A 25803-nucleotide genomic window follows, 5' to 3' on the forward strand; every position below is an offset into this window, starting at 1 on the left:
TGTTACTTTGCTGTCGGTGTTGCTTAAAAGCCTCGCCCTGAATGTGTCTGAGCTGCTCGCTGACTGGCCTTTATTTATTTTCCGTTTCCTTGCAGATCAAAGGCCGTGAAATTTATGAGATTTTGGTAAAAATCAAGGAGTCTCTGGAGCTCATGCAGTTTCTGCCGCAGCACACAATAGAGTCGTACAGACAGCAGCAGCAAAATCTCCTTCAAAAACAGTGAGTACAAACACAGGCTGTTTATGGGTCGGGGGGTACATTATCTGCAAGGGTCACTGCTGCACTGAAGTGGAGGGGGATTGGTTTTCCTTCAGGATTTGTCTCAGTCTGACTAATTTGCTTGTTGAGGATGTTTTGAATAGAGTGCACCGATGACTAACTGACTTAACATGACTGACTTGTTGCTGGAAAAGACAATGGCCCTGAAAAAAAATATGCAAACGACTCTTGTTTTGTCCAAGGAAAATTGAGAATGATAACTCAGAAATGCATGTTTTTGTTGGGTACCTGCAGCAGAGACTCGTCCCAGCATTTGTACTCGTTGCTGGAAAACTTGACAGAGTGAGTTGTACATCAAGTAGAACTGTTTTTTTTTTCTTTTCTTTTCTTCCTCCTGCTCTCTCATGGGATATGAGCCAAAACTGATGAATCGTGACAAATGTACCTGGCTGCGCTTTGTTAAGGAAGAACCTTCCAAAGGTTCACGGTAACGCCTTTAGGTGCTTTGCCAAGTTTCTTTTCTTTTCTTTTTCGCACAAACAAAAAAAATCTGTGCCTCTATTTCATCTATTGGCTCTCTCTCTATTTCAGCATAATTAAATCGAGCTTCACACAAACAGATACACACACACACATGCTTGACATGCCTATTTCACCATGAGCTATAAAAACCAGGAGAAGGAGGTGTAAGTGATAGTTTGACAGTGCTGGGATGATAATTACTGCTTATGGTATATTTTCCCATTAAGAAACTGGCAGACGGCCTCACAGTGAGGTAGTGTTTGCTTGTGCTGTTTCTTTTTCAGAACTTTTTTTGTGTCTTTTTAATAAATAAACACTTTGCTATTACAAACATTTAGAAAACTAAATGTTTCCAGAATATATTTGTTTTGCTTCATATCTTGAACGTTGTAGACATTTCTTATATGGATTATTTTAGGGGTTGGGTGTATTTGGCTTTCTTGATGTGTTACCTTTGCATGTTTTCTGTGGACTGACTCTGTTCTGGAAGCCACAGCCGCTTCAGAGTTTTCTGTGCACCTCAAGTTTCTATGAGCAGACCTTTTCACTTCCTCCCACGTTCAGGGAAGTGCTGTGAACTGTGAGTGCTCACTGCCACCTTGTGGCCAGTTGTCTCAATGTGCAACGTTTAAGCAGTTCTCTCAAACTTTGTTGACTTCCAAACACATCTCTCTTTCATTGTTTACACATCTCTCTCTCTCTCGCTCTCTCTGTCTCTCTCTCTTTCTCTTTCTTTGCTTTCTTTCTGGTTCTTTCCTGCAGTCTGATAAAAAACCACCTTGGTAGCCAGCTCCTGGAGCCTGCAGGAGAGCAGAGGTGCCGCTGCAGCTCCTCCTGAAACTCTGCCCCACATTCCACCTCCATCACCTCCTCCTTCTCCTCCTCCAAGTTACACGGACCTCCTCTCTGCCTCCTTTTCATCAGCTCTCTCTTATGTACTTCCTGCTGTCTGTCCAGGGATTCTGCGCTGAGGATACAAACTCTTTCTACTGCAATATCCTGGAGTATCACTTCCAAAAATGAGGGGGTTCACATCTGACGGCTGGAACGGCTCAAAGCATTGATAGATCTTGGACTGATTTGCATGCATTATTTGGCATTATTTCTGTCTGGCTTGCCTCTGGTGGTGACGAGTCACCACTGTCCCCTGCTGCCTTTGGTTTTATGTTAATATGGACAGGAAAATGTGGACATTTTGTCTTTAATACTTGACTTTAAGAGAAGTGAAAGTGTGGCACCATTGCATTGTCACAAGAGCTGGACTCAAACTTTCAGGGTTGTTGTTTTTATTTATTTATTTGGCATGGGGGGTTTGGGGAAGAGACTTTATTAATGAGAGAACTTTTTGCCAATGCTGGTTATGTTTTTCTAAAGTCACTGCAGGACAGTTTGTGTGTTTCGTTTGAAACTTTTCTCAATAAAATGTGGTTGAATAGCTGCAGATGTGCACTACATGATGCTCTGTGACCATTCTGTTTGAAACAGAGTATTTTACTTGGCCAGCTGCTGCACTTTTGTATGGCAGAATGTAATAAATGGCTTTTGCTTGAACCTGGTCATTTTTATTACTAAATGAATGAAGGAGTCAGTATGAGATAATATCTTGTTGTGTAAAGACATAAGAGACCTGCAACCTTTGATACCAACAGTTGTCTGGTCCTTTCTCCTGCTCCCTCCAGAACCTCAATGCCATCTCAGCCCTCCTTCGGCTCCAGCTCCCCAACTCACGGAAAAGTCAACAAGCTGCCCTCTGTCAGCCAGCTCATCAACCCCCAGCAGCGCAACTCCCTTACTCCATCCAGCATGTCTGGAGGACTCACTGACAGTAAGTGTGTCCCCTTTTACTCCCCGCCCCCCCCAACATCTGTCTCAGGCTGTATCTTCCACTGGTTGCAGCGTCCCTCCCAGGTGTATTGTACATATGCAAAAGAGCAGCGTGTCCGGGCAGGCAGCCGGGGGACCTGAACACTCCACACGCAGCTTTCTGCCTCAAAAATAAAGAATGTGATCCCTGTGAGATTCTCCCACAGGACCTGCTCTGATGCATCATGTGTCACATCAAGAGTAACCTCGACACGTCCCGTCCCCCCCACCCCACCCCCCCCCAACACACACCTTTGTCCCATAATCTGTGAATCTGAACATGCCAGCCCATCCCAGGCTCACAGTAGCTCCTTTTGTCTCCGCAGTGACTCCCATGATGGGCTCTCACATTCCCATGAACGCCGACATGAGTTCACTGAGCCCCACACACGCACTGCAGCCACAGCTGCCCCTGGTGCCCTCCTCCCACTGTACCCCCCCTCCTCCATACCCCATGGACAGCAGCATCTCCAGGTACCTCCTCAAACCACAGCTCGTCTCTGCTTACTGGTCTGAGAGCAATCACCTCTAAATGTGTGCTGGTCCATCGTGTTCCTTATGAGCCTTGGTGCAATCAAAAACAATCTCTGCTTCGTTTTCGCTCTGGAACAACTGACATCATGACAAGCTTCATTACTTTCCCTTCACCTTTCATCCACCAACAATCCCTCAGCCTGGCTGAGTAATCTCAACAAGGCCGTCACATTTCGCTTCTACTGTCTGGAGCGATGGGAAAGAAATCGTTGATAAACCACTTTGACGCATTTCAGTCGTTTGTAAACATCATGATCCATCTGCAAAACTCCCAGTGGCTCCTCAAAGCGTGGCAACCACAGAAGACTGACCCATCACACCCTCATAGCACACTTACTGCTGCCATTATATGTCAAGTTAAACTGGAGGCAAAAGAAACAAACATTAAAAACGGCTGCGGTCATAATGACGGAAGCTGCAAATGATCACACTAAATGATCATCAACAAATTACTTCTTTTCTAAATATGTCTATATTTTTTATCATTAAAAGCTTATGGCTCAGCCAGGTTTAACAAACTTTGGATTTGTGGTTTTTTATCCATTCTGGACCTCTGAACCCTGCTCTCCTCCCAGTGATGTAATCTTTCAGTGTAACATATCAAGACAGAGCTCTTGAATGCTCTCACCATCATAGTCTTTAAATTCCAATTAATACGAGTTACAGTGTAATTATGAAAACTCACACTAAATATAATATATGAACAGCATTGTTGATCCTCGGTGAAAGCATGAAGGGAGATGATTGTTTTCTCTTCAGCATTACATTGATTCTACAACTTCCTTGTGTCTGCTTAAACCTGAAAGCTGTTAAACACTGTTCATAGAGTTGATCTCAACGCAGGTGTCATTTTATTTTCATTCCATATTTGCTTAGTTTTATTGAGGTCCAGGTTTATTAATCCCACAGGAAAAGTTCCCCAATATGTACTTTCATAGTTACAACACAACAACAACAACAACAATAACAACAATAATAATAATAATTGTTGACAGCTAATAACTTGCACCTCATGAGATATTATGATTTTACAAAACAAAGGTGCTTGTAGTGTTTTTAAACATAACTTTTGGTGAATATAGTATTTTTTTAAAAACTCACTTTACAATAATAATAATAATAATAATAATAAATTTGATGATGTGAGACTTTCCTAAGTCGCACTGTATTGAATGGTCGCTCCTGGTGAATAGCTGCAGACTGACCTGGTCCTCTCTCCTCCTCCTCCTCCTCCTCCTCCTCCTCCTCCTCCTCCTCCTCCTCCTCCTGCAGCTTCCTCATTCGGCTGGGCTGCGCTGGCTGCTTGGACTACTTCACAGCACAGGGCCTAACCAACATCTACCAGATAGAGAACTATAACATGGAGGTGAGCCCTTGCCTATCCAACACCAGTCATTTGATGGGTTAGAGAGAAGAGTGGCTCCCCCTGCGAATACTAATGCTGCCCCCCCCCCCCCCCCCCTCCCCCCTCCTCCTCCCCCTCCTGTGTAATGACTATTAGGACCTGTCCAGGCTCAAGATCCCCGCTGAGTTCCAGCACATCATCTGGAAGGGCATCATGGAGCACCGTCAGGCCATGGATTTTTCCCCTCCTCCCCACATAATGCGCACCAGCAGCGGTGCCTCCACAGTCAGCGAGGCGCGCGGCGAGCGCGTCATAGACGCTGTGCGCTTCACCCTGCGTCAGACCATCTCCTTTCCTCCGCGCGACGACTGGTCCGACTTCTCCTTCGACCTGGATTCACGCCGCAACAAACAGCAGCGCATCAAGGAGGAGGGCGAATAAGTTGACCCCCCCCCCCCCCCAAAACACACACACAAAAAATCCCAGCCCTTCCCCCGCCACCCTCCACCCCCATTATCACCCGGCGCCTCCGATCACGTCAGTCATTTCACGCCAGCCAACGGAACATTTCACGAAACAAGCACAAGAACAAACCCACAAAACAAAGTCCACCCCACCCCGCCCAGACGTGCACTTACTCTCAGTTTTGTCGTCGGTGGCGTGCAATCATTCAAGGCCCATGTTCTGTCGCCACGTTGAAATTTCTTGAGAGCACTTAAGAAATGCTGAGAATTTGTCACACACGTTTCATTCTCATGTTCACGCTGGACTGGAAACAAAACTTCATGGGGTTGTATGAGGGCTTCTTCTCCTTTGTAACGTTCTTCATCATTATGGCTGTACCAGTTAGTCAAGTACACTGTTGTTGTTTTTGTTTTCCATGTGTGGCAGATGTCAGCGTTGATTGTAAACATTTCAAACATTTCCTCTGAGAAGTATTAATGATGTCAGCTGAGAAGCGATGTGTTTTCCTGCTGTAGTTTCTTTGTCGTGCTTTTGTCGTGTGGCGAGAGCGGCGCCTCGCCGCTTCCCATCTGCTCTTGTGAAGTATGCGTGTGTTTAATATGGTCGTTCATTTGATGTAGCCACGTATAGGCCTAATGCTCCTGACCCAGTGTTTTACAGTTAAGTGATTCTATGACTGATGACATTTTCTTTCTTCTTGTTTACTGCTGATTGCATTTCGAGGATGGGCTCTTGCTCCTGCAGTGAATGCCTGAGCACAAGTATTTTGTTTTTTCAAGTCATAAGCCATATTCTGGTAGAGGTATATTTCAAGTGATGTCAAGCTGGCTGGAAATGTATATACATTTGTATAGCTTTTTTTTAAAAAAGAAACAAGCAATTCTAAAGGAACTGCATGACTTCCATCAAATGTGTCCATGTGACGAATTTGCAGGAGCAACAACAGCATTAGCCAAAAGTTCAGCTTTGCTTTGAGTTAGAAAGCAAGAACCTGTGGCAGTTTCATATTTTTGTAAAATGTGTTGTAAATATTGAGGGTATTTTGATATAAGTCTGAAATAAATATCCATACTTACTATCTTAGCATGTTACCTTTCTTTTGTGTCAGTTAATTTAATGCAGGATTGCCAATAAAACAAGCAACATTTCACTGTTTCAGCTGATCTCTCATGTCAGGTCTTTGTGTTGTGCTCCGTCCACCACTAAAACACCAAAATCCCCAGCACATATGTTAGCATCAGCAGTTTACACTTGAGGAAGTCACCCTTGCAGGCTGAACAGAGCCCTGGATGTGACTGATCTCAGCCCCTCAGCTGCATGCAACTCATGATTGAATGAGTATTAAAGACCGACTCCAACCTTTAATCTGAGTTGACTGAGGAATCATTAGCAGCCATATTGAACTCCCAAGCAGAGACAACAGTAAAAAGGAAGCACATGAAATCAACCTTTAGTGTACAAATGAAACAGAATTAAGCTATATGAACATTTCAACTTGGTCTCAAGTCTTAATGTTTCAAACCTTCAACTGCATTCAGTCCATAGAACCAAAGGTGCTGCTGATCTGAGGGCCACTAATTAAGCTCACAGCATGTGTAGGATGGTGGGAGGGGGAAGCAGGAAACACGCATGCACACACACACACACACACACACACACACACACACACACACACACACACACACACACACACACACACACACACACACACACACACACACACACACACACACACACACACACACACACACACACACACACACACACACACACAATGACTGCAGGTCACTGCTGTTGCGAGCTTGACGTTGGACTAAACCAGTGGTTCTCAATTATTTTCTGTCACGCCCCCCCTAGAGGACAAAAACATTTTCAGGCCCCCCCCCTGAATTGTACTACCATTGAGAACCTGATAATATTTATTTATTTATCTGTATAAACCACTGTATGAGTTGCTGGCACCAGCATTCTGCATACAATCGCCTGATTATCAAAATAAATTAATAAAATGAGCTGGAGGCCCTTTTTTTTATCGTTCAAGCATGAATAAAGACACTAATACTGAAAGTCGCGCCTGCCTCACGCCCCCCCTGACACCCCACCACGCCCCCCCAGGGGGGCTCGCCCCACCATTTGAGAAGCACTGGACTAAACAGTTCGTCTAAATGCTGAAAGAGGAAACAGATGAAACAAGTTGTAGTGTGCTCCACCACCTCCAGTATGCTGGTATACAAGTAGATCTCAAAAAATGACAATATTGTGAAAAACTTCAATACTTTTTTCAGTCTTTTAGGAAAGTGAAACTATTACTTTATACAGATTACACATAAAGTGAAATATTTAAAGCTTTTATTTCTTGTAATTTTGATGAGTATGGCTTACAGATAATGAAAACCTAAAATTCACTGCCTCAGAAAATCAGAATATCACGAGACCAATCAAAAAATTATGTTTTAAGCACAAGCATCAGCCTTCTGAGAAGTATGTTCATTTCCATCCACTCAATACTTGTTTGGACTGTGTTTCACTTCCTAAATGACTTCCTAAAATTTTCTGAGATGTAAACAGAGTCTGCTTCATTTTCACTCCATAACCTGGAATAGCTGATATTGTGAAAAAAAACTTCATGGGTTTTGAACTTTGATGGATTGAGAATACTCTAAGCATGGACATCGCTAAAGCTTGGCTCATGACAGTTATACTTCAAATTCCCTAAAAATCCGCAGGCATGAAGGATTACCTCCTATATTGTACGTTAACTTTCCTTTGTATTGCTGCATTTATTTAACTTACAATTTCATTTGTAACAACCAATAACCTAATACCTGCCAATGATACAATAAATTGGGCCTTTTTCATGATACATGATAATTTAGTTATTTGCTTTATTAGTCAAAATGTTCAAAATTATCATATGATTGTTTGCTACAAACCTTTAAATGTCCTAGCACATAGAAAAACAAATGATTGTTTACGAGTTCAGCTTATTAAAGAGACACTGTGTGTATTCTCCACAATGGCAGTGACACACACACAAATGGCGGGGAGTGTAAACACTGTCCTTTCAGCGTGGGGTCTTAATGTTCTGCCTGTGTGCCATTTTTGTTTAATAAAGTGTCAGCATGTTTGTGGCAGTGGAAGTGGATGGTCTGAGCCTCTTGCATCCATCACGTCTGCAGGGACTGGATTTATGTCTGTTTGCTTGTTTTCCTTCAGTTTTCTCTACTTCTATTCTCCAACTTCCACAGTAACAAAATATCTCCACCTCCAAGTCTGGTTCTGCAGGTTTGTGTGTCCGTGTGGGCAACAACACCTCCAGTGTCGTCTCACTGAGCACCGGCTCCCCACAGGGCTGTGTCCTCAGCCCTCTGCTGTTCACCCTGATGACCCACGACTGTCGTCCCAGGCAGAATTCCAACCACATCCTGAAGTATGCAGACGACACTACAGTTGTGGGCCTCATTCGGGACAACAGCGATCTGGCCTACAGAGAGGAGGTGCAACATCTAGTGGACTGGTGGAAGGTAAACAACCTGCTCCTGAATGTCGACAAGACAAAAGAGCTCATCATCGACTTCAGGAGATCCCCACCCCGTCACACACCACTCCCCATCAACGACACAGCGGTTGAGGTCGTTGGCAGCACCAAGTTCCTGGGGGTGCACATCACAGATGACCTCAGCTGGTCACTTCACACCACGTCCCTGGTGGAGAAAGCCCAGCAGCGCCGGCACTTCCTTCGACGGATGAGAAGGGTGTCCCTCCCCCCTCCCATCCTCTCCACCTTCTACAGAGGAACCATGGAGAGCCTGCTGACCGTCGGCATCTCCATCTGGTCTGGGAACTGCAAGGCCTCAGACTGGAAGTGTCTGCAGCGTGTGGTGAGGACAGCGGAGAAGATCACTGGGACCCCACTACCACCCATTAAGGACATTGCAGACACACGCTGCCTCACCGGATCCTTTCTGACCACACCCACCCCCATCATGGACTGTTCACCCTCCTGACATCCGGCAAGAGGTTCCGCAGCCTCCGCTGCAGAACAAATGGACTGAAGAACAGCTTCTTTCCCCCGGCCATCAGGCTTCTAAATACCAAATAACATTATAACATCATACTGTGCAATTATTCAATTTTAATCTGTCCCATTTCTCATCCTGCTCTTTTATTTATCGTTCATATGCACCTTATTTTAACTGTTTGCACTACTTTTTAAAATATATTTAAATATGTTTTTTGGCCTTTTTTTTTACCGGTTGCTAAGCAACGACATTTCGTTGCCAGTTCCTCACTGTGTGATGAACTGCAATGACAATAAAGAAAGTCTAAGTCTAAGTTTCTTCCTGGTTTCACATTTCCACCCCCACCTCAACTTCCATTCTTGTTTTTCTCTGTAAAAGTACCTTGACATGACCGTTATTGTCGCATTTATAAGCTTTGTTTTTTTAGACACCCTTCAACAACACATGTAAAAAAAATGTCACATTGTGTAACTGATCGCAAGCATCAGGCTGCTAATAAAACACTTCCCTTTTCCTTATTTATTATCCATCATTATTGTTTCTGATGTCATCATATGACCTTATGACACGAACTTTCATTCGTCATTGTATTATACTTTTCAAATGTGGGTGTTAGTTGCTTTGTTTAACTTGAATTTGACAAAAAAAAAAAGGAAGAAATGAGGGTGCAATTTAAGTATTTACAGAAAGATATTTAAAAAGCAATGAAGTGGGGGATATAACACTCTACAAATGGTCAAAACAAATACCCAAGTTGTTCCTATATGATGCACATGACTGTATATTTTAGGAAAAGTTAAAAGAAAAAACAAAATATCAAAGGTTTTGGTTCAAACTTTATGCAAAGTTATGTTGAGCTCATACTACATGGTTGTTTCTCAGTCTACCTTTGCTGTGATGCTGAGAAAATAATTGAAGCGCCTGCCCGGTTCAACTTTACCACAAACTATAAGCTAAATATCTAAACTGTTGATAGGGCCGTTGTGTTGGTCAGTGAGCAGAATTTTTGGTTGCCAAATACATAAAGCTTTTATTTCAATCCTTGAATGTGACCCGAGAGGCCGCCATGGCGACAGGATCCACATTTTGCAACAGTCAAGTCTCACAGCTTCAGTCCACCAGGTGAAACACGGTGAGTGAGCGTGACGCTCCATCCGACTACAACTAAACTCATGAGTCACTTACAAATATTTACATCCTGAGAAAAATGGGCATTTTCAGGGAGTTTTTCTTTTACATTTTATACACACTGAAAGGAAACACTGCAATTATTCCATGCAGATCACTCCACCTCGGCCACGTGGGCCACCTCCACCTCCACCTCCATGGCCTGGATGACCTCCGGGGCCTCGTCCAGCTTGGCTTGCTGCGCCAAGACGTAGTTCACCACCTGCATGATGCCCTGGTCAGAGAGCGTGGCCACTGAGCCGTCGCTCGCCACCTGCACGGCCTCCACGGCCTCCACGGCCTCCACCGTCTCCTCCGTGATCAGCACCGTCTCGATCTCCTCCGAGGCGGGCTGCTGGGCCGGCCGGAGCTCGGGCGGCAGGTCGGAGGCCAGGATGCTGACGGCGTGCTCCACCTGGGTGCCCTGGTTGTGGAACTGCAGAGTGTCCTTCTCCAGCATGATCTTACCGGGCAGGTTGTCCACGTGGTACTTGGCCATGTGCTTGCGGAGCGTGCGGGCGTCGATGTGGGCCTCCTGGCAGATGGGGCACACGTACGGCCGCTCCCCCGTGTGAGTGCGCACGTGGCGCTTCAGGGAGCGTGCGTCGGCCCAGGCCACGCCGCAGGTCAGGCATTCGAACGGCTTCACCCCTAATGAGAGATTCCGAGACGAGGCGTCATCAGCACGGTGAGGAGATGACGGGTCAACTGGCGCACGGGCGCAGGCTCACCTTGGTGGTTGTTGACGTGGCGTCTGTACTCGCGCAGCTGCATGAACTTCCTGCCGCACTGCTCACACTCCCTCTCCAAGTTCTGCTTGACACGGCCTTTCTTGCCATGCGTGGCCTTCTTCACGTGCCTCCTGAACAAGGCTTTCTCGAAGAACTCCTTCCCACACACGTTACACCTGAAGACCAACACACAATCACATCTATATTCCAAACAGGCACCAGTGGCCTTGATATGCTGTGGTTGTCCTTCCACACTAAATTTCTTTGCTATAAACACAAAATTAAGTTCATCTTTAGGACTGAAGAGCAATCTTAAACACGAATCAAACTGAGTCACTTTGTTGCTTTACTGACTGGTAGAGTTATTATATAACAAAACCATAAAGTGATTTATTCTGTTCTACAGAAAAGAGCAGATTGTCTCTATAATCTGTTGTTTCTGAAGGTGCAGCAGATGTACAGAGAGAAGTCAGTGATCAGTGCAGACTAAAATGAAACTGATGGGACATTAAAGTTGTTTGAGCTGCATTTGTAAATGCAGTAAATGGTACTGCTCTGTCAAACTAACGTTTGATTTATCTCCGCTGAGCAGTGATTCTTAAAGCTGGTAGCAGATATAAACATGGTGAGGAAGCTCGTCTACACAATTAAATAGATGCACACAGCGTCAGAGACAAGTTCCTCAAGCAACAGAACTACTTTTATGTAGTTGACGAGCTAAAACAGCTCAGTGTTTTGATATTATCGCCAATGTCGACTAAATCAGAATCTGTAACGTAGCCACTTAATATCAGCTCAACATTCACTTGTAAGAACCATACTGCAGTGAGAAATTGTTACATGATTGTACCTGGGACCATGCATTTCTACATTTTAATTAAATGGCTTAAATACTTGACAAATTAAGTTTTAAATAGTAAATCACTACAAGTTGACGTCAATACGCAACATTTAAAGTAAAAACACGTTGTTTAAAGGTATAGTAGAGGATTTTCTTCTTCCGGGTGGATCATCAAAATAACTGGTCCTCCCAATTGTCAATCATTCTGGTGATATATGACGTAAGCCCGTCGTACGTGCTTGTCCCTGCGCGCAGCTCACTCCACACGGTTCTCATCATGCCGGTGGCCGACCCGACGCATTATTCTCGGACATTTTTACACAGTTTCACCCCCTCTGGTGCAAATCTTCTTGTAAAGTAAGCTTATGTGAGCGATGCCGACTTGTGACTTGTAAACAGAGCGTGCACGAGGAGAACTGGGCTCGTGCATGTCTCTCACACGCGTTTTAGTAGGCGTTCCGTCTCGGGAGCAGGTAGAGCGTTGCGCATGCGCATTTTTTTCAAAAGGTGGAGAGGGCGGTTCTTTCCTAAAATTCGGGAAAATCCTCCTGTATACCTTTAAGTTTCAGAAACGTTTCACATTCACAAGGAAATGGCAGAAATGATGAAATCATGTAGTTTTCATGTTTGACCTGTGCCGTTTGTTTTTGTGATGTGACACACATGCAGAAGAGAACAAGATGCTTTAAACATTAACACTGGGAGAATCCGGACACTTGAATGGACAGACGACCAAGCTGGATTGTTATTACAGAGACTGTCGACTATAAAAGTCCCAGGAGAATATGAACTGGGAGTCATGACACTCTAGAGGTAAACACTGTTGTTATTGTCCATCTACTGAGCATGTGCAGGAGAACTATTGACTACGGCCGTGGTGTGAATGCACAGTAGCAGTATTCTCTAAAAGTAACAACACTTTTCCATGTTAATGGGTCTGAATGTTTTCAATACTTCAAAATATAAAAATACAGTTGTTGTTCAATTCAACACTATGAGCAGAGTAAATTGCAGCGAGGATCCTGGGGAAGCTGAGACTTATGGTGCATTCAGGGCCCCCTTCCCTCCTGCAGCACTTACTTGAAGGGCTCAGCCACACTGTGAGACTTGACGTGGGAGTACCAGTCTTTCTTCCAGCTGTAGCACTTCCCGCACACCTGGCACTGGAAGGGCTTCAGGCCCATGTGCTTGTTCATGTGCTGCTGCAGGTCTTTGGCTTCAAAAAACCTCTTGTCACAGCTGTGGGGGTAGGGAGGAGGTGGAAGACAGTTGAATATTTCAAACGAGCGTTAAAGCGTGTAGCTCAGAGACGCGAGGAGGAGGACGAGGAGGAGGACGAGGACGAGGACGAGTCACTCACTGGCTGCAGGCGAAGGGTCGCACGTCTGGCTTGGGCTGATGCTTCTTCAGGTGTTTGCTGAGGGCCGAGGCTCGGTGGAAAGTGGCTCCGCACGTGTTACACAGGTACTTCGATTCACCTGAATGAGAGTTTAAAGGAACATTTTAGAAGTCTAAAAAGAAATATAACCTTCAATACAATTGAAACTCCTGTCACAGACTTTTAATTAACATTTATGGAAGGTGTAGATGTTTTATTGTTTAGCACCATCAGGGTTGTTTAATTTGAACTTGAAGGATACAGCAGGTAAATGAGTGAGCTCTGTGTAGAGAGAGTGACCTCTGACCTGTGTGGAGGCTGGTGTGCTCCTCCATGCTGCGCTTGCTCACAAACGACTTCTTGCAGTATTGGCACTGGAACTGCTTGGAGACGTCGTGCAGCGCCCGGTGCATCTTCAGGCTGTGCTTGTGCGCGAATGTCTTGCCGCACACCTTGCAGGAGTGCGGCCGCACGCCGGTGTGGCTCAGCATATGTATCCGTAGGGAGTACAGCTTGGGAAGGGTCTTCCCGCAGATGTCGCACACAAATTCCCTCCTGGTGTGTGGCGGTGGCGGCAACGTCTTGTCGTCAAGGTCGCTGTCTGCTCTGCCCTCAGAGGGCGGGTGTGAGACGGGTGCCCGCTGGCTGCTCTGCTGCTTGTGTCGGGCCAGGTGGGCACGGAGGGAGGCGGCGTACTGGAACTCCTTGCTGCACAGCTGCAACGACACGGAAACATGGCCGTCAAAAACGTCACACTCATCTGAACAATCAAAATCCACGCGCACAAACACTCACGCTGCACTTGTATCCGCGGGATTTCTCGTGCTTCAACGTGTGCATGATGAGGGAGTAGCGTCTTGGAAAGGACATGCCGCACTCGGAGCAGGTGTGTTCTCCATCTGCCGCGCTCTCCTGCTTAGCTTCGCCCTCTGGCGCCACCTCCTGGACGCCAGCTTCCTCTGACCTGAGCTGCCCTGTCGTGGTCGTCTCTGTGGCGATCACCTCGGAATCGGCGTCTGGTTCGGACACAGGCTCGACTTGAGGCTCGTCTCTCTGCTTCGGTGGTCTTCCCCGCCTCCCGGGTTTCGTAGCCGCCTGTCACACATGTGTTTATATTAAAGTCTCTGTAAACTACAGTTATGCAGCAGCTAATGTGTGGAATTAATTATCTTTGTATCATAAGCTTGTGATAATGACATCTACTCTAGTAACCGTGTCTTACTCTAGAATCAATGCACAAAGAAGGTGTCATGTGAGAGTGGCGAACCTTTGGGGTGGCAGCTCGTGGCGGTGTCATGCCTTTCTTTCCCTCCTCTTCATTTTCAAGTCCCATGTGCAGGCGAGCGTAGCCCCCTTCTGCAATGGAGCGCTGGCGAAGGCGCCTCCTGCTGGGGTCGTCGGACGCCGCGTCCTGCTTCTCTGTGTGGCTTTCGTCAGCATACAGATCATCTTCCTCCATCAGCAGGAATTCCTCCACCTCCACTTCCTTCTTCAGCTTGGCTGGACGTCCTCGTTTGCGTTTCTGTGGCGCAGGCTCCGCCTCAACGCTGTGGATTTTGGTGCTTCCCTCCAGAGTTGGCACTGGTGGTGGGCCGGTGCCCTCTGGGGGGCTTGGTTTGTCTGTATCCACATTTATGACAAGAGCTTCCGTTTCCGTGGTCATCTGAGGCTGCTCCATCGCCAAGCAGGCCGACACCACGGCAAGGGACTCGCTGGCTCCGGCCTGTCCACTGTGGGTGACCACCGTCATCGTGTCCTCCTCCATTTCCTCGGTGCCTCCTGAGAGGAGTGTAACAGTTTCTTCCGGTTCGGCTTGGCTGTGAGCGATGACAGCCACGGTCTCGCCACCCTGCAAGCTGCTTCCCTCCACGGTCTGAGTGATCACTGCCACCGGCGGCTGGAGGGACGCCTCCTTGGAAGGCGCCACAAAAGCCAAACCGTCCTCAGACAAGGTGACGGCGCCGTGCGTGACCACACTGCCGTCGCTTCCGATGGTCACCATGTAGGCATCGGACTCGTCCTGGGCGGTCGGCTGGCTTGACACCACCGTGTGCACGTCACCCTGCTGGTACACCGTCAGTCTCTGCTCCTCCACCTGCTTGTGCACCGACTCGCATATCTGCAGCACCTCGTTCATCAGCAGGTGTCGCGCCAGGTTGGCGATCTCCGCCATGATGGAGAAATTAAATGTGAGCGTTGACGTGTAGGCGAAGTCTAGCAGCGGGAGGAAACCGGATTTGGTGAAACCTACAGGGGGAAATAGCGAGGGTCAGAGGCAAGTGGCCGCGGAAAACGTTTGAAAATGCAACGGACGTGCAAAAAACGCCTCACCAGAAAGGTCGACCACAGCTTCGTGAGTGGATGCCGCGCCCTTCTCAAAGAAGAGCTCATTGAAGTATTCGCTGCACGCGGCCAGCACAGCTTTATGGGCGCGGAACTCCTCCCCCTCGATAAGCAGCGTGATGTCACAAAACTGGTTGCAGAGGCGCTGCTGGTTGAGTTTGTCCAACATGGTCTGGCTGTGTTTCGGCAGGAACTGGTTCACTTTGCCTTTACTGTCCACCTGCAAACAAACACATTGAAAACAAACACACATAGCATGAACACAACTTTCGATTTTGTATCTCTAACCAGTCGGATGTCTGGTACTCACAAAGACCAACTCGTGCTTTGCAACGCCTTTGGTCAGCTTGGACACCATCTGGGAGGAAGAATCGCCAAATAATAAGCTCTCATCGCCGTCTTCCTCCTCCATCTCCTCCATGTCCTCGTCATCGTTGGCGACCGCTTTGCGTCGCCACGGCCGAGAAAATGGTCGAGGACCAGAGCCGTCGTCTGCACCGCGTCGATTCTGACACTGCACACACTCCCGGATATGGTCTTTCACGTGCTTCAGGATCCCTGCCAGAGTCAAAGAGAACATGAATGACCGGGTCAAGGTGCAAGGGTGTGAAGACTTCATCGAAGAAAATACTGCTACTGTGGACTGGCCTCTGAACAATTTCCAACCCAAAGTAATTCAAGTAAACTATGAACCACAACACGAAATCAGACCTACACAGATGGAGCCAAATCCCCTTCACTTGCTTCCACACAAGGACTGCAGCTATCAAAACAAACATTTTACCTCAGGCCGGAGAAGATCTGTGAGTTTTCATTAATTTTGAAGCTCAACTGCATAGAGTTTAAGCAGCCCTCACTTTTCCTTAACCCTCTTTCTTCTAAAGAAGTTTAGATTCTTTACTGCGAGAGATGCTCTAAAATGTAAGTGTGCTACTCTATGAACTTAAAAAAATGTGTAAATTAAGTCAAAATACTGAAGCGTTATGTGGGGAAGTGTGTAAATGCTGGTGATAAATGTGAAAATAAATGTGTGAAATCCAGCCAACTGGACTTCCTGAGGAAGTTAAAGTCCTTCAACATCTGCTTAACTTCTACCTGTCAGGCCACTGCACTAAGTGTGATGATGCAATGATTCTCACCAACACCGCCACCTGAAGGCGCTCAGGAAAAGCAGTTTCAGCTCCAGACAGGATAGAAATCAGCAGGAAATCTCTTTAACCAACATTAACGGCCGTTTGTATGTGTTATTCAAATATGTTTCCTGATTAATTTATAATTGCTTATCAATGAGGGCTGAGGTTTGTGGGAATATTCGGTGACGTGCTGTTATGACAAAGCAATCTCTTGTCAATACTCAGTAAAGTTTTGTATTCTGCTCTATTAATGTACAAAAGTAAGCAAGACGTGTACATTAAGTAAAAGAAGTAGTATTACTCCAGATCATTGAGGAAAAATCAGTCAAAGACTAAAATAATAATAACGTGCATGCAAGTTCCTATGGAAGCAAATGTACTAATACCAAACAAATACATGTTCAAATAGTCAAACTAAATATTGTGCAAACAAATATTAATGACAGCTGTGTAAAGTCCCTGTTTACGCAACGTTTCATGTGACAATGTATCATTTTTGTGTTTTCGTTTCAGAAAAGCTTCGTACTTACAAGGCAACGTTTTGACAACTATGTCCATTTCTATGAAAATGGCAGAAACACTGAAAACAATGTGGTGAGCACGTTGGGCCACGAGTGACTGCTGAAAATAGATTGGGAGTCATGACACTCTGGGGTTATTCTCAATCTACTCACACTTGTGAAGAACTATTTACTCTGAAAAGCTTATTGCATCAAAAAGTTTAATTTTCAGTAGCTAGGACCACTGTTGCTGCATACACAGTAATACTAAGTGCTGGAAATGTTAAAATTCCAGAACATTAAAAAAAAAAATCACGAACACTAAAGATTGTAAATATGTTACATGTACAAATAAGAGAAAACCATGAAAGTAAAGCTGCACTGAATGCGGACACTTAATGTGTGGGAAAAAGTGCAGATGCAATAAATAAATAAATATGAAAATGAACTTGCAAGAATGAGGCACTTTGTTTTATATTAAAAATATGTGTGAATGTTGAAAGTGAGCTTAGAAATACTGAAATGTAATGTGGTCGGAAATGTACAGAAAAAAGTAAGACTAAAGATGCATCTAAATGTAAAAAATAATGTTAAAAATGTGCATACTGGAAATAGTTCAAATGCACAAATACAAAGTAAACGTCAATTCTAAATTATAAATAAACTAACAATTATTAAAGATAAATATGAAAATACTGAAGAAATACAAAAAAAATCTGTTCATACCGAAAAAGGTCGAATTGGTAATAAACAAGTATTAAAATGTGCAAATATTTAATATGTTTTACAGGTTCTACTACAAGAAAGAACTGAAAATATGATGGAATGTTAAGATATAGCTACAAATAGTGAAACCTAATGTGTATATCCTTCACATTCGTTGAAAATGTACTAGAAATATGCTAAGAATGCACAAACACTAGGGAAAGGGGTCTAAACCAACCGAAACGCTGAAGCTGAAAGTGTATTTAAACGTAGTAAAGGTGAATTGTTGATGAGAAACACTGTGACTACATGAACTCCCAGGAGGGCATCACAACATGCAGTACTGCAGCCGGCCGCTGGGAAGGGACAGAACGCGCCTGTGTTGAAGGCGGTTTGCGGACCTTAATAATCAGCCTCTCTGCTGCTGGTTGAACCGTGTCCGTTAACGGGAAGACGGGTAACCGGCGGGCTCGACCGGCTGCGGCCAGGTTGTCGCTTCCTCACCTCTCCACCAGTATTTCTGCGAGATGAGCTCCCAGGTGAGCTGCTGGTTGAAGTGCTCCCCTCCCTCCGCGATGTGCGCCTCGCTGATAAGTTCCCTCCTCCGGCCGTCCTGCAGCACCACCTCCAGCTCCGTAAAGTCATTCTGCCCCTTCAGCCGCCGCTGGTAGAACAAAGTCCCGTTGCGCACCACGTAGCAGGCGGCCGCTTTGCGGATCTTCCTCTTGGTGTTCCCGGGCGTCCCCGGTGCGTACGGGTTCCGCTCATTGGTTAGGTAGCGAATGATAGCCAAGTAGCTTTCTTCACACGACATGTCTCAGCTGACCCGCGCTTTCACCGCTCGACCGCGGAGCCTTCTTGAAGAGGAGGGCCCTCCCCAGCCTCCAGAAAGCCCGGGCGGATTTTATCACACCTCTCGGGAGGCACAAAAGACGAATCGGAGGCGAAAATAACAGATTTGCGAATTGTTTTCCAGGGTGGAACTGCAGTTCACATCCGTCAGGGGAGACCCGAACCGACAAAATGGCTGCTGCACCACCGGATTTTGCGTAGTGTGGAGCTTAACTAAATCAGAACCGGAGACCGCCACAAGGGGGCACACGTCTACAAGGTATACATTTCAAAGGGGCTCCTTCAAGCATTTTTTTTTTTTTTAAAACAGGAGACTAGAACTTTTAAAACCGGGGATTCAGACTAAATCATCTTTTTAAAACAGGGGATTCAAGCTAAAACTTTTAAAACAAGGAACTCAAACTCAGTCATTTAAAGCAGAAGTCTCAAACTAAATAGGTTACCCTTCAAACCAGGGCTCTCTACTAAATCTTCTTTCCTTGCAAATAAAAACAAAATAATATGAGAGGAGGTAGAAAACCAATTGACTTGGTGTTTAATATTCATGTAAGATATACATGAAGCAAAGACCATATCAGACAAAAAATAATAATTTAAATTAGACAAAAATTGCCTGAAAAGAGGAGACTATTAAGCCATTAATTACATCTTCAAGGTCTGTGGTTGCTTTTTATGTTTATTATAAACTCAGGGCCCCTTAGTCTTTAAGTTGGTCATGGTCACTGATTCAAAGACACATTTGATTGTAAATCCTTTTTTTTGACAGGCTATTGCAGATTAGCAGGCCAAACCATCAGATTTATGACATAATTGTTTTTGGAAAAATGACATTTATCTGCATTCAAATAATGATTTATGTCAGTCATAATGAGAAGTGGACTAGTTGTTTCATTTTCTGGATTTCTATTTTAAACTCGCGTAACAACAATCAGATTACTGTCTTATTTGTTCAGTGACTGGGTGAGTGTGAATCATAAACTAGTTATTGTAACACATGTCTGCAAGTTAGTGATTTATTATGTTTTGTCATTACTTCAGAAATCTATTTTTATCATCCAGATTTTAGAGATCCTATTGACTGATGTAATTTCTTCTCGCACCCAGATTATGGAGCATCTTGCTCTGCTTTTAGTTTAAATAAATACATCTGCCGATGAGTATTTTTCTACAAACGTCATTGTGAAGAGGCATTGTCACAACAAAGAAATGATCCATCCATGTACTTTGTGTGTGAAGTTTAGTTACATTTTATCGACATCAGTGGTTCTCAAACTTTTCACAGTGTGAGAAACTATGGAGCTCTCCAACATTATGGCTGATCCGAACAAACAGTGGCAGAGGCTTACCCTGCTGTCTGGACGTATTACTTATTCTGAATATACGTTTCATAGATATTCTTTTTTCATTCAAAGATTTGTGCTATTTTGACCATTTAAAATATTTGCAAATACATTTTATTAAAAAAAATGGATAGTTATGACTTGCTCCACAAGTACTGCAGTACATGTACCACTGTTTGGGAATCACGGATCTACACTATGTAGTAAAATTACACCTTTCGATTTCATAGAACTTCATAATGCCCTGAACCTACACGTCCATCAGTCCTTGTTTCATTCATTAGTCGCACACAGGAGAAAATGGTGGATAGAAATGAGCATTTCTGTCAGTGAAGCAGCAGCGCTGAGACGTCACTGTCATGCTTTTCTTCAGACCCAAAGCAATAATAACGAGTTTCATGTTTGTAAGGTAGGCAGCGTTTGCTTACTGCAGCTGAATCATCTCAGGACTCACTACACTGTCACATTTTCACAGAGCTAGACTGACCAGGCGAGGAGGGGCCTGCACAGAATATGTTGCTCATCCAAGTGTCACATACCAAGCCTGACATCAAACCGCAGCCGGTGATGTGTCTCAGTCACCACTGCATGCCTGAGTTACACCAACTGGACATTTACAACAGCTCAAGCTACAAATAATCAAACATGGTAAACAATTACCTCCTGATCAAAATAAAGTGCATACTCAAACATAACAAAGTATAGATTTGGAAATTACGAGAGTTAAATGTAAAACTTAGTTTTCATCTTTTGAGGGACATCTGGGGGTTTCATGTGCAAATGCAAACACACACACACATAGTAGTCACACAACATAGCTATTGTTGAACTGTGCCACCACAGTTTTGCCAGCTGTCGCATCAGCTGCAGCACAGATTGTAAATGAGCTTGCATAATTTAATGAGAAATGTAAAACAGCTGGTAATAAACTGCACTGAATGTAAATCACTTCTGGTACAGTTATGAACTTTCCATTTAAGGTCTTTTGTTATGTCAAGTGAAATGGAAGACTTTGGTAATGGTGACGACAACTTAATGCTTTAAAATACACCAGGATACAAAGCTGTGATTTTAACAGATCATACAGGTTCAAATGACGAATAATTACCTCTAATACACTTTAACAGTGACCTTGAATGTTAAAGATTGTCCAGATTGTCATGCCCAGTTTAAATAAACATCTCTTATTGTAAAACACAGCTGAACCATCCATACGGCTGGCGTTTTTCTGTACAAAACGCAGCTGTTTGAATTAAAACCAGAAGTATCCAAAATGTAATTACTCACTTGAGTTACAAAAAGTACAGTAACTAAGTATTTGTACCAAGCCACTTCAAATAAAATGCTATTTTTACTTGTAATTTGCCCTGGCAGTCAGAGCGCTCGGTGTACTGGTGCCTGTCAAACACGAACATAAGTTATATTGTAGTTGTGGATGGGGCGTCGGCTCAACAAAGACAAAATGTCCAGCTTGCCGCCTCCACTTCAGTCGCTCCTCTTTTGATTACCAACCTGTACGGAGCCCCGGTGACACCTTAGGTTTCCTCTCTGCAGAAGCAGGGATTTAATATATTTGTTCTCAGTTGCTGCTGGCAGACCCTTGGACACGTGTTGCTGTGTGTTTATACTAATGCTGGAGGTTATTTGTGTCCTGTCAGTGTGTTTCTGTGTCAGGGAGGAGGACATTTGTTTGCCCCATTCAGAGTGTTGGAGGCCCACTGCAGGCCCGCTGTAAATGTTGACCTCCACGTGTGAAACATTTACAGTCTAACAGAGCTGCCGTTGTTTAGTTTGTGCTTCTGGCCATTCTTGCTACTACATAAAGAAGCTGCACATTTCACAGTTTCGTCTTAGTGAGGTATTTGTCCTCCACCATTCGTTTCCTTGTATTTACTCTTTTCAAGCAGGATTTCTGCGATGGAGGGAAATACATCTGATGTTTAAAATGTGGTGTTTGTTTCAGTCCAAGTCAAGAAACAACAACCTCAGTTTAGAGGAGCGCTTTGTTTCGTCGAAGTCAGAGTCCAACTGTAAGTGTGACACAAGTGACTGGCGGCAGGTCCGTGAGTCCAAATCTGAATTACAAAATCACATTTCCTATAATTCAGATTAAAAGTGACCACAAATAATAATAATTCTACGGAAGAATTTAAGAAAGTTAAGATGTCAAAAGCAAAGCCACAATATAGCTACATCAAACAACTGAAATGAGCTGCAAATGAATCAAAATGTTCCACAAAATACAAAAATAGAAATTAAATAACGAGAATAGAAATACAAAATAGAAATAACCACAAATAAAATTACCGACATTTCAAGAACATTGTGGTTCAATATACATTTAAGAAATTAAAGAGCCACAAGTCATACATTCCCAAACATAAACAAAATGTACATAAATGGGCTAAAAACAATGTGAATGATTTATATGAATCTAGTCTGGAGCTTTTTATAGAATTCCAGTTTGTAATAAAGTGTCATTCAAATGGTCTCATTTTAAAAGGGCTTCAGCTTTAAGTGGATGACACCTAATCAGCATAGGAGTCATGACAGTGCAGGAAACAATTTTCTGCACATGCATTTTTCGAGATGTTGAGTTTTTAATTTTGAGCGTAACAGGACCTTTCATATGAGAAAGAGAGGATCTAACCTGCTGATTCCCTTTTAACAGGGGTCACCCCAACCAAGTTATTGCACCTTGCACCATAGACTTGGGTAGTTGTTGCATTTTCTTCCAAAACTGGGATTTGAAAGCAGCGTCTCCCACCCTGGAGGTGAAACTCTAACCCCACGCACCACCAGGGGGACTGTAGGTAGGTTCTATTAAATCTCCCCTTTGCACACAAATCAGACTGGTTTACAGACAGAAATACAACAGCAGTGAACTGAGGTTAAATCTGGTCTTATTGATAATCTGAAGTGACAATTTCAGCATTATGTTTTGAGAAAACATACATTTTGAGTAAAGATATTTGGCATTTATTATTATTTAACATCTTTAGATGCCATTTTTTTCAAGAGAGCTGCACACTTCCCTGAGATCATCCAAATAAGACTGACATTGTCAGAAACACAAGTCCAGAGCAGACAGACTTTGTTAGACATACAGTTGTTTGTGTTAATAAACGGCTAAATAAATGGCTAAAATTAAAATGTGAAAAAAGCCATTTATGGTATCAAATCTGTTCAAGTTCCTAAACTGAAGAGGCTTACATTTCCCAGGAGACAGATGGATAAGTAAAGGTGCACTTCATCATATTAAAATCCATAAGATTTACTATGTTAATGATGGATAATCTAGGACTCAGGGTTCAAAGTGGTTGTACTTAATCTCTTACTTTTGTAAATTTGGGTCTTTTTTAAATAGCTGGGCGCTCTTCCACTGTTGTGCACTAATGACAAGAAAACAACATTAATTTGGTTGAAAGTTCAATAGCACAATTGGAGCCCTAATTAATCATTGTACAGCCAATATACTTCCTTGTTAGGGTCAACAGAGCGCATAGGCAGATGTAGTTCTATTTTTAACACAGTGGGGGCACCAGAAGGAAATCGACTATGTGTACAGTAGTTGTACACTACTTGCACTGTGTTTGACACAGAACGTAGTGCTTAAAGTTGCTGTTCTGTTTAAGATTGGTGAAGTGGAAGGTATGGTAAATCTGCTCAATACTACACCCATCAACAATCAATACAATTTCAGAGGAAATTCTTAAAGACCTAGGGAATTGAAAATTCGACCTCCAAAACACTCTGGCTATCGCTTCTTAGGACATTTTTATGCTAACTGGCCCAAGGGTAACATTTTAAGACACAGCAATCTGCGAGAAAATAGCCGATAAACAGCGCCAGTTTTGCTGCTCTGTGAACTTCTTCTGACCAGTCTGGAAGTAGCAGACGACATGTGCGTGACGTCACGAGTTGGACACAGGCTGTGCCCAAGTTGTGTTTACATTATGGTGGATCGGAGTTTTGACGACGAAGAGAGGGCTGAATTGAACAATATTTCATCATCATCGGGCATTTCAAATCCAGTTATTGATGAAGAAGACACAGAATGGGTCGTTCTGCTTCATTGGGGACCCCGTTTTGAACATGTTTGAGGAAGCAGACGACTGTGACGTCGACTCGTCCGCATCTCTTCAGCCTCAGCAGCCGGCAGTTTTCACCGCAGCTTTGAGGCTTCATGACTTTTGGCAGAATGACCTGGCTTCGTGGTTTGAGCATGTCGAAGCGCTTTTCCGACTACGCGGAATCACTGAAGATGAGTCCAGGTATTACTTGATCGTCGTAGACTTAGACCAGCAGTCCACTCGTCGGGCCATGCAGCTGTTGTGCGGTCTTGGGAAGTGCGCCACTCGTAAGCAGCTCCTGCTCCAGAGGTACAGCCTGTCTGCTGCTGAGAGGGTGGACAGACTCCTCTCCCTGCCTGGTTTGGGAGACGGCTCGGCTGTGGACCTGATGGACAATATGCTGTCGCTGCTGGGCTCAGACGAGGGTGGATTCCTTTTCCCTCACGTTTTCCTGCACCCGCTCTCGCCGCCCGTGCTCGCAGCCTTGGCTAACTCCCAGTGTTTAGCCGAGGGGGACTCCCGCGTTTTGGATGTGTTGTGCTGTTTTGTTTTCGGTTTTTGGCGGTTGCGAAATAAAAGACAAGTTTACCTTCAGTCCAGCATGTCCTTTATCCTGCCACATTGGATATTTTTCCCTCCTCCTTTTCTCCTCTCTCTGGTCTCTTCCATGCTCAATCTTTCGTCAAGGCTCATAAAACGCCGACTATAACTTCAAAACACTGTACAAACTTTGATATTTAAGACGGGAAACAACGCAAGCCAATATGAACGCCACACAACAGATCGAGATCATGTCCAACTCGTGACATCACGCATGGGCTCCGCCCACAATGGCCAGGAAGGAGAAGGATTCCCCGATTTCGTCAGCTGGAGATTCAAAATTCAAATGACATTTTGTTCTGCGACAACAGTGGTGGGGCAATGTCGGAGAAACCTTTCAAGTAGTACCCGAACTATCGTTTTTTGCATTTTAGGGTGTTACATTTCCCTAGGCCTTTAAGTGAAGCTCTGTACTGTTTATTTTGTGCCTGTTGCTGGTTGCGTTTGACCCAAACATGCTCAGGTTGCATTATTCCATACTGAAGCGAGGGATAGTTATAAAAACTCATCATCTCACATAACCATATTTTGGAAACATTTTCTATCAGTCAACCTGAACCTGTTAGTTATTTGCAAATGCCGCTGATCCAGCAAGCACAGACTGACAGCACACATTGATTAACAGTTTGGATGGCATGCAGGTGTCTATATGTATTACTCAACCATGACTATAACTTTTCCCTCTCCACTGAATACACTTCACCATGTCCTCTCGTGTCTGCTCTTTGCCGGGGAAGTCTGTGTTCCACAATCTCTTCAAAGTTTAGACAAGGATGTGGCTGAAATAGGTCAGCTCTTTATCTGAAAGCTAATCATTGATGAGATTTGTCCATTTCTGATTAAACATGGAATCCAATTTTTAACTTGGAAAACCTGATCTGATAGCTGCTATTTAACCCATGGCTTTATAGGTTGCCCTTTTTTTGGGGTTTTACAAGCCACTTTGATGACCCATCATCAAACTCACAGCGCATAAGAGTAAGGAGCCTCACTCCTGAATAGCATCCCAGTGGAGCAGTTTCCCCCTTTAAAATCACAAATCTGATTCTCACACACATATGAAGTCAATTTTACAGTTTTATGATTGGAACAAATGCACCCAGCCGCAGCCGTCTGCTCCATCTCATGTGATGTGCAACTGGTTCACGTTGCAAACGTTTAACACATTC

The 25803-nt window shown here is 44.3% G+C and overlaps 2 protein-coding genes across 6 annotated transcripts in view; one reads left to right on the top strand and one right to left on the bottom strand.

The window, feature by feature from the left end:
- The window catches only part of tp63 (tumor protein p63), a 32107-nt gene extending 26081 nt beyond the window's left edge, over positions 1-6026 (top strand). For 2 of the 4 annotated variants that reach the window (XM_080506502.1, XM_080506500.1), the window contains 5 exons: positions 96-220; positions 2422-2567; positions 2932-3079; positions 4412-4505; positions 4641-6026. In XM_080506502.1, coding sequence (XP_080362628.1) covers positions 96-220; positions 2422-2567; positions 2932-3079; positions 4412-4505; positions 4641-4925 — 798 coding nt within the window. In that variant the 3' untranslated portion in view covers positions 4926-6026. Of the gene's footprint in view, positions 1-95; positions 221-514; positions 563-2421; positions 2568-2931; positions 3080-4411; positions 4506-4640 lie in introns of all 4 variants that reach the window. The other 2 variants (XM_080506499.1, XM_080506501.1) reach the window with 2 other exon arrangements.
- Positions 6027-9833: 3807 nt separating this feature from the next.
- On the bottom strand, positions 9834-24705 carry zbtb11 (zinc finger and BTB domain containing 11). Of its 2 annotated transcripts, none has more exons than XM_080506041.1 (10): positions 24624-24705; positions 15742-15989; positions 15420-15651; positions 14356-15335; positions 13884-14183; positions 13396-13804; positions 13071-13188; positions 12791-12949; positions 10870-11045; positions 9834-10789 (listed from the first exon to the last, which is right to left on the bottom strand). In XM_080506041.1, the coding sequence occupies exons 2-10, from the start codon at positions 15850-15852 to the stop codon at positions 10254-10256; spliced, it is 3021 nt and encodes a 1006-aa protein (XP_080362167.1). In that variant the 5' UTR covers positions 15853-15989; positions 24624-24705; the 3' UTR covers positions 9834-10253. The 2 variants fall into 2 exon arrangements, with proteins under 2 accessions (XP_080362167.1, XP_080362166.1); XM_080506040.1 differs by lacking the exon at positions 24624-24705 and adding an exon at positions 18274-18838.
- Positions 24706-25803: the final 1098 nt, after the last annotated feature.

The sequence above is a fragment of the Blennius ocellaris genome (assembly GCF_963422515.1).
Source record: "Blennius ocellaris genome assembly, chromosome: 12".
Taxonomy (NCBI): domain Eukaryota; kingdom Metazoa; phylum Chordata; class Actinopteri; order Blenniiformes; family Blenniidae; genus Blennius; species Blennius ocellaris.